General features: G+C 41.8%; 1 protein-coding gene across 14 annotated transcripts in view; it reads right to left on the bottom strand.

The window, feature by feature from the left end:
- Nucleotides 1-515: 515 nt before the first annotated feature.
- The window catches only part of LOC307040856 (alpha-1,3-mannosyl-glycoprotein 4-beta-N-acetylglucosaminyltransferase C-like), a 177,740-nt gene continuing 169,234 nt past the window's right edge, over nt 516-9,021 (bottom strand). For 11 of the 14 annotated variants that reach the window (XM_079684031.1, XM_079684029.1, XM_079684032.1 and 8 more), the window contains 3 exons: nt 7,111-7,262; nt 6,319-6,466; nt 516-5,832 (listed from right to left, as the gene is read on the bottom strand). In XM_079684031.1, the coding sequence (XP_079540157.1) occupies nt 4,676-5,832; nt 6,319-6,466; nt 7,111-7,239 (1,434 nt within the window). In that variant the 5' untranslated portion in view covers nt 7,240-7,262 and the 3' untranslated portion in view covers nt 516-4,675. Of the gene's footprint in view, nt 5,833-6,318; nt 6,467-7,110; nt 7,266-9,021 lie in introns of all 14 variants that reach the window. The other 3 variants (XM_079684026.1, XM_079684027.1, XM_079684036.1) reach the window with 1 other exon arrangement.

The raw sequence follows: 9,021 nt of genomic DNA, 5'->3' as shown, positions 1-9,021 counted from the left end.
TGACACCGGTCTGTACTACTGGATTACCAACGTGTCACATGTTCTGAAAAGTCCAATCAGAATCGAGTATTCAACTAAACCGTGTAATAAAAATGTCTGTTTGTTACTGATGGCCGGCTCCTTTTCTAATTAAAATAAAAAGTACTCTGAGAATTGTATTTAGCCTCCGTATGTTTTATGGTTAAATGTGGGCCGCACATTTTTTCAGATTCTTAAGTGGGCCCTGAGTTGAAAAAGGTTGGGAACCGCTGATCTAGTGCTTGAAGTAACACTGTGCATGTTTTGCTTGTTCTCAAATGTACTCAAAATGCTGCTTATGTGTTAGAAAGTCGGTGAAGATGCTTCGTCATCTGCATGTGTTTTGGCATATTTGTGTTCTTTATTTAAATCGTTTTTGAAACTGCAGCGCATTTCTCCTAATGGAAGTGTTTTAGTCCATTGTGGCATGTTTGTACCTGTTGGTCACCGTCACAATATGTTGTGCTCCTTACACAAAATGCACCACAAAGTCGGTATTCATTCGTTTAATCTAATTTAATTTCGAATACAATATATACAGTACAACATTTGAAATGATACGTGTAAAAAAATATATGTCATCTTACAATACAGTACCATTTAGAGAACGTTGGAAAGTAAAACAGACACGGAAACAACATCGTAACACACTCGCTCCACTTAACAATACACAGCACATGTGAACTCCGACCAGTAGTAAGGTAGTATTGGTACGCTTCTACAAACCCAGTACAATTTAATCAGAAGAATCTGGACAATAATTCATTGACATCCTGACCTAAAAAAGCAGTTGTTTTATCCACTGAAAGATTTTTGTTCATGCACTTTGTACATGCTCCACTGGAAGACAGCTCACATTTCATATAACTCCAACCACATGTCATATTCACATTCATCATTTGCTTGTAACTTTTGGGGGATCGGACACTTGGAGCCAATATAATGAAACAAACTTAGACGTGTACATGCCTGCAAGTGGTTTACAACCCTGTTCCCTTTTTTCCCCACAGAGATCTACCTACTGTACTGTAGTGTGTGATTTTTGACAAATGTACATCGAGGATGGCCATTTATTAGCGGTAGGTAATCAAGAGAGGGAGATACATCCTTCAGTATTAAGTGAAACAACTGATCCCTCAAGGCCCCAGTATGGATTGTGGTTTCAAAACATGCTGCCAATAGCAAAGAGTGCTGTGCGCTGCAGTTTGCTGACATCCACTTGAGGAATTTATGCAGATTTGGTTGTGATCCCAGGATGTGAATCTGTTCATAAATCTGCAGGGTGCTGCTTGTTTTGGCTGCCATCTTGTTTCAAATAAAGATCAGACAGCAATTTCTCCTCGAAAACTACCAGCGAATGCTCTGTTCGGACACGAGCCCTATCAAAGCCATCCGTTACACTTGTGAAACAGCTAAATGCCCTGCGGTGACATCGTGTGTTTATAGCTCATAAGCAGGTAATACTAGGCTAAATTGGCACCATGGTGTGCATCGTAAAGAATAACACACGCGCAGCACATTGTAGATTGAATGGATGACGCTCGGAAACACAAACAACATCCCCCTCCAAGGAGCTGATCCATGCAGGTCACGGAACCATTCACCAAAATGAATAGCGACTTTCCAAGGGGAAACGCTGAGGAAAAACAATAAGCTATACTGTGGTGTTGGTGGTGGGCATTCTAATTTCATTTCAGATAGCACATGGGGGATTTGCTGAGGAAGGACTTTGAGGTGGCGATACAAGCCAATCTGCAAAAGGTCTTGATCTGCGACACTGAACAACACCTTGAGGGAAAACACGGAGCAGGTGGCCATCGCTACGGGAAAGCTGAACAAAGCGTCATTAAACTGTCGCTGCATGCTTAATGGCGCTCTGCTTCCACCTCATGTTCTTTAAAAAACATCAGTGTTATGTAAACATTTACCTCTTTATTGCATTGCTGAGTGACTTCTCGATGCCATTCAAAAGTAGAATCCGTCACTGATAGGTCAAATAAACATGGGAGATGACGAGGGCTCCGAGGCTCACTGAGTTGATGAGTTAACACGTGCAGCGTTAATTCTCATTTGCTGTATTACAACGTAAAGCAAGGTGGAAAACCTCGCAAAGGATCTTCAAAGGAAAAGCAAGTTTCCCTAAAGCAGCGGACTGCACGAAGCGAGAGCAAAGATCACAGAGGCAACGATGTAGGAGCAGAAACATTGGAGTAGTGAGAGCGCAACATCGGGGAAAGAGCGAATTGAGATCCTATAGCTTCAGGGGAGATGTTGTTTTGCTGGTGTAGAGAGTGAGGCAAACACAGACCAATTTACTGGGGGGAAATTGTGCTGTGTTGGAAAAAACAAGAGACCTAAGAGCAGACCTTGCCCATTCTTCAGTGTGCAATCTAATCTCAGCGCTTGGAGAAGACGGGACAAAACAAACATTGTTCTCCTGTCAGCAGCCCTGACAGGAGAAAAGAGCTGGGCCCACTCACACATGCTCAAACACAGCGAGAAGATGATTAAAACCAGGAGAGGATATTAGAAACTGAATAAAAGTTAGTGTGACATGAGGAATATTAAAGGCAACACTGACCTCTGCTACTTCCCTGGGAAATAATTAAGGGCCAAATGGGGACATTCTCAGAGAAAGAATCCTGGAGCTACACTTGCAGGCTTAGTATCAGTCATGAAAGATGTACAAAGACACAATAGCTTTAATTGGATGGTATTTTCAAGGAGAACAAGTGCCTGAAAATAATTTAGATACACTTCATATCCTTTGTGTTCTACGGCTTTCAATTGTAATAAAATGAACACAACGGTATAAAATCAGTAGGACGCTGTTCCCTAAGTCAAATGTGTCTTCATTCCTCACTTGAAGCACCTTTCTCAACAGCCTTCAAAAACATCCATAAATGATTGGTTCAATGCACTCTACTAATGACTTACACATATGTTATCTAGGGCTGGGCGATATCGTTGAAAGACAACCCATGATATTGACATATGGATACTGATGTATCATTATTTAAAATGACAAAAGGTCACATTAAATGCAAGGAAAGCTTTTTTAACTGTTATGGATTTAAATGTAGTTTAGAAGAATTGGAGGAAAGGGCTAACCCTAACTCCTTCCCTGGTGATTACATTCTCTACAACTCCCATGAAAGGACAAAAAAGGCAACGTCTTTCTGTATCTTTCTGTACGCGTGTGGTGCAGTGGGTTGTGCGTTGGTGTTCGGAGCAGGGTGTCACAGGTTCAAACCCCACTGCAGTCACCGGCCGTTTCTCAATCTCGAGGATACTGGCTTCCAAGCCAATATTTCAAAGATGCTACGTCATCGAGTACCGCCGAAGGACTGTTCCAATGTCCAGCATACTTGGAATTCCACCGAGGCCGCGTCCTTGGTTTGGGGGAAATTTCGAGGCTGCACATGGGTAGACGTCGCCTCCTTAAAATCCCCACAATGCTTTGCGCACGGACCAATTTGAAAAACCCTTGCGGAGAATGGCTGAACCGACGCAGCACACATTTAAATGTAAGTATGTAGTGGCGCAGAACGTGGCGTGTTGGTAAATATTTTACTTTGTTACATTTGTTAACACCAAAAATGTGTTCCGTGAAAGTAAAGCAAGTTCATAATTAGATAGACATCGTGAGGTATTTATTTTCGGTACAGTTTATGTTGAAACCGTTAGAGAGAGTGGCACACTTGTTAGCATGTTCCATTCTTCTTCGTTTTCCGAAGCCATGGCTTGGAAGTATACTTGCTTCGTTTCTGAAGGAAGTGACTTGGAAGTACGCGACTACCAAGCCAGCATCCTCGCGATTGAGAAACACCCAGCATGTCGTCGTGTCCCTGAGACACTTCACCCCAAAGTGCTCCGGTGGGGATTGTCCACAGTATTGAGTATGTAAGTCGCTTTGGATAAAAGTATCTAACAAGTGACATGTGATGTATCTTACAGTAGTTTTTGACTTTCCTTCCCTGCATATGGACCTCAGCCCCGAGCTCCTTTATTCCTACTGAAAACATAAATCTTTAAAAACAATTTTCAGCTGTGGATTATTACACGTTTGGTGCTCTAGTGAGTATTTACAGCAGCAGGACGGTGTAAGAGGGATTGACTCGAAATGAACTACAGTGCCCAAGTTTATTGTAATGAAGTACTGCAACATGCCATCCAATGAAACAGTATGGCTCAATGACTTTAATGGTTTTTCGAAAACAATGGAGCTCTATGGCACAGAGGAATAAGATATATCCAACTTTAGACTAGGGAGATACTTCTGAGTAATGAACTCATTGTTGGATTCACTGGATTTGTACAGAAGAATGTTACATTTTATGGATATGATATCCTTTAAAGTTGGTCAAACACACCCCTGAATTATCGCCATGCCCTATGCTTACCAAGGCTATCAAAATCTGAGATAAGTAAACACGTTCATGAATACTCTGAGGTCAGCTGAACAGTCCTGACTGGGAAGGTGCTCCACTAAGATAACAACTTGCAGGTATAAAAAACTATAGTGATTTGCAATCAAAATTAGTATCAATAAATACATACAAAATTAATAAATAAACCTGGAAATACATAAATTAGTAAATAATAATAACAAAAACATTTACCTCTATGAGATACTAAGAGTCTTTGTGTACAGTCCTTATTGGCTGGGGGGTTGTGTAGTCCATAAACTTATACTTCTAATAATGAGCCATTCTTTCTGACTGGCTGTCACCACAATACGAACACACTCAATGTCAAAGGCAATTTTGTGGTCTACGTCTTGAACCTCAATGTTGCCATTTTTAAACTCCCCCAATGTGATATAAGAGGAACACTGTTTCCCTTTTTTAGTTCCTACTAGTTTCTCTCCTACCTCCAGCGCTCCGTGGTGGAGAATGTCATTTTGACGGTCATCGGAACCAGTGACAATCTTGATTTTACTAATTTTGGTAGATTTATTAAAGACTATGACAAAGAAGTCTCCTGTGGAAGGAGGCTTCCCCCAGAAGTACTCGTCCACAGTGCTGTAAGCCTTGGTGGCGTCGTAGTTCTCAAACACGTTGATGTTTGTGTAAAGGCTGGCAGGAGGGTTGTCAGGAATGTCTATGGAGTCTTCCTCGAAGTCGTCGTCCTTCAGCTTGTTCTCCGCTCCTTTGTAGGAGGAGTAGTAGCCCATGTGCTGGAACAGCGAGGGCTTGAAGCGGATCACGTCCTTCTGGGCCAGCAGACCCCTGAAGTGGATGAGCAGCCAGTCGCAGGGCATCTCCTGGTAGAACATGAGCAGGAAGTGAGCCAGCCGGGGCAGGTCTCTGGAGTGGTACAGCTTCCCGATGTAGCCCAGCTTGGAGAACTCCAGCATCACCCAGTAGGACCCTTCTCTGGAGGTGATCACCTTCTTCAGCCCCGTCAGGAAGTTCCTGGAGCAGCGCACGTCGTCCTCCAGCATCATGTAGAAGTGAGACAGGTTGGTGCAGAAGTTGAGGAGGAAAGCGTAGTCCACGTTCTGCTTGGAGCGGAACCGGACGCGGTCCTCCGGGTCGTTGTAGTTCCTCTTCAGCCCGTCCAGAGAGGGGTAGTACTCCTCCGGGGCCTGGATCACCAGCAGGCGTCCCGCTATGATGTGGTGTGCAAACTTCCTGGTGATCTCCTGCACCAGGTTCTCACACCAGGCCAGGTCGAAGTCTGCCAGGTGGACCACCACCACGATCTCTTTCAGCTCCTCGTAGCTGGACTGATCGAAGATGGATTTGATCGTCTCCAGGAGGTAGTTCCCTCTTTTTCTTTTGACAGATGACAGTCCAATGGTGAGATACTCTGTGAACAAAAATGATATATGATGTAAACAGAGGTTCATTCAAATCCTTTAGACAAATCAAGGGTCCTTCATAGTCCAACACAGAGAAGCCCATTCACTAACGAAGACTGTAAAAAGTCATTAAAAGTTATTATGGTAATGTGAACACATTTTTCTCAATTAGAAATATGCATTCCTGTGACATAGTTATAGCCAGTGATACGTTTCTTTTTTCGTCCATTGTGTATTAAACATTAAATTAGAGCTTTGCTCTCAAGGTAAAACTAAATCATGGTACACTTGAACAGAGGGGGGCGTAGTGTTTAATTTCAAGGTAAAAAGGTCTCTGTGGAGCAGTTGTATTTTATTGCAATGCTTTAAAACCCACGTCACAGATGTTTAAGTTTTAGTTCTTCTCCGCTCCTGTTCACAACCGCTGTATGACTCCCCCAAAGATAATGAACACAGTCAATGTAAATGTCTTTTTAAACAAACACTAAACGTACTCTTGCGGTTCAACGGCGTGCCGGCGAGATAACGATACGTGACATTAATGCTTCCAGAGAAATTGCTCAGGTCTCTGAAGGTGTGCACGTATCGCTCTGAGCTCGACGGGTGGACGGATGTTTCCCTGAGCTGCCTCTTATCTCCTTCCTGGAACACAGCATGAAAAACATTACATTGCATTATTAACAAAGGAGAATAAGAAAACATGTTCAAGTCATTTTTTTGTCATTACTACTGTGAGAACGGGACAGGGAAGTCTCCTTGAACATTAACATTTCTACTGTGAATAATTCAAATGGATGGAAGTCTTGTATTTCCTTAAACTTGTCTTCAACATCCTGTACAAACTTGAGACAATATGTGTTTAGACGTTACGGAGCTAACCCTGGATGTTTGGAGACAAAGGGACTCTCAAAACCCCCTTTGGCAGTTTGCACAGCCGAGTAAATGGACTTGAGAAGAGCACCAGAGTGCTGAAGATGTGAACTACTTCTTAATAATTTAAAAAACAAACACAGCTAATGTACTGCGATCACAACGTTTTGATGGCATCATGAATAAGAAATATATCGCGGGATGATTTCGACTTGGGTCCACGTTATGAACATTTTAAACTAGCTTCTTTTAAAATAAGCTATTACAAAAGGGACAACATGGGATTGGGTAAACAAACACAAGAACACAGTGAGTATATTTGGTTCAATTTGTTCTTCCGACATTAAGAAGGAATACGACACTAAGTTTGTTTAGAAGTCCAATTTGGGAAATGCTTGCTAAAGACAAATACTAACCAGCACGTAGCCATCTTCAATGTAGAGGTTGAGGAAGAGGAGGAAGGTGATGAGGAAGCCGAGGAAGGGGATGGTGGAGCGTTTCCTCAGACACCTCATCTTGTCCAGGGACTTCCACACCAGCCTCATGATGAACACGCTCTCACTGGGATCTGCTTGAGAAGCACACGAGAACAACACATTAACAACACTTGCTTTGAATGTCATCGGCTTGACACGATGCTAGCCAACACAGGGGTGTCCAAACTACGGCCTGGGGGCCAAATGCGGCCCGTGGGCAATTTTAGCCATTTTAGCAAATTAAAAAAATATAATGGAGTACGGCCCACAGATGAAACTTGTGCTTGTCTTCTACTTCTTAAATATAGATGAACAAATATATTACACAGTATTCAGTTAAAGTTGAAAATGTTTTCTATCAAATCTAAGTTGATAAGAAAAAAGCCCAATAACTAATTTTCAAAACACGCTTGAAATAAATCCTTCCTATTTCTCTTTATTATAAGCAATGTGAGGCTTCTGTTTTAAGGAATGAGCTGCTAACAAAATACATGAAGCCCTCTGGAGAGCTGTGTAGGCTGTTGTTGTTCTTAAAGCATATTCACTTATTAAGTATACTCTTTGATTTATTTTGCTGACTTATAAATTAACTTATGAGGCGGTATACCTCTAGTGAGTGGCCCAGCCCTTCGTATGTTTTTCTGTATGTGGCCCTCGGGGACAAACGTGTGGACACCCCTGCCTCAACAGATTGTGGGAGGATTAATTATAGGACGATACGGCCATGTATGAAGTGATTGGGATATGGGAGGCGTGTGGCGCAGTGGGTTGTGCGTTGGTGTTGGGATCGGGGGGTCACAGGTTCAAACCCCACTGCCGTCAGCATGTCGTTGTGTCCCTGAGACACTTCACCCCAAATTGCTCCTGTGGGGATTGTCCACAGTATTGAGTATGTTAGTCGCTTTGGATAAAAGTGTCTAACAAGTGACATGTAATGTAATTATCTTCAACGAGCATGCTAATTATTTTTATACAGACTTGTAATGGTGCCTAATAGTGATTTTTTTTGTTATCCTTTTTATGGAGAGAGGTGGACCAAATCAGCTGATTGATTCAAATGACTTACTGTACGAGGAAAGCAAAGGGCACTTCAAGACATAGAGGATATTGACTGACCAAACAATGGATTAATGATGAAAATCAAACGTTTCAAGGCCAATAACAATACAAATATCAACCATTTAACAAATCCCTGCCCTGACTGGTATGTGTAGCTGCTGATGAAGGGTGATTACGTTCTTTATGCAACTAGCTTTCTTGTCTTTGTTGTGAAATTGTTACTTCTTTTTGTTGCACGCCACCATTACTCAAGAGAAAAGCCAATTTTCTATTTCATTTCAGCTCACTTTATTTCAGACTTGTGGTCCGTAGAAGAAAACAAAAAGATATAAAAGGAAAGATATGAGAAGAAAGAGACAAAATGGAGTATAACATTGATTGTTAATTTAATTCATCTTTTGTGGTTTTGCTTGATAAAGCAATGGTTCGGTTTCTCTACTAGTGCAGACGTTTGATGTGGGGAATACATCCCTTCTGGTTTCAAGGTCCTTCAAAGCTTTGATGGAAAAAACTTGAAATTTGAATAAAGCTTTCTTGTAAACAACTCTTTGATGCCTCCTTGATCAATTGAAAATACGCCTATTGTACGCCTCTCTAATATAACGCAATATATTGCAACCTATTCGCATAATATTTTGAGAATAAGTGTCCGACGTATGCTGATAAGTAGTTGTAAGTACGTATAGATAGATATATGCTCTTGCTAGGTAATACACATTATATGGGGGTAAACAATAAAGCTACATGTCATTCCCTACTATGTTAGGCACATAAACCCACACATTGAATGGA

This window comes from Notothenia rossii (genome assembly GCF_949606895.1).
Source record: "Notothenia rossii genome assembly, chromosome: 5".
NCBI classification, from domain to species: domain Eukaryota; kingdom Metazoa; phylum Chordata; class Actinopteri; order Perciformes; family Nototheniidae; genus Notothenia; species Notothenia rossii.
The sequence above is the reverse complement of the archived record's forward strand: the minus strand, read 5'-3'. Positions and strand labels throughout refer to the sequence as shown.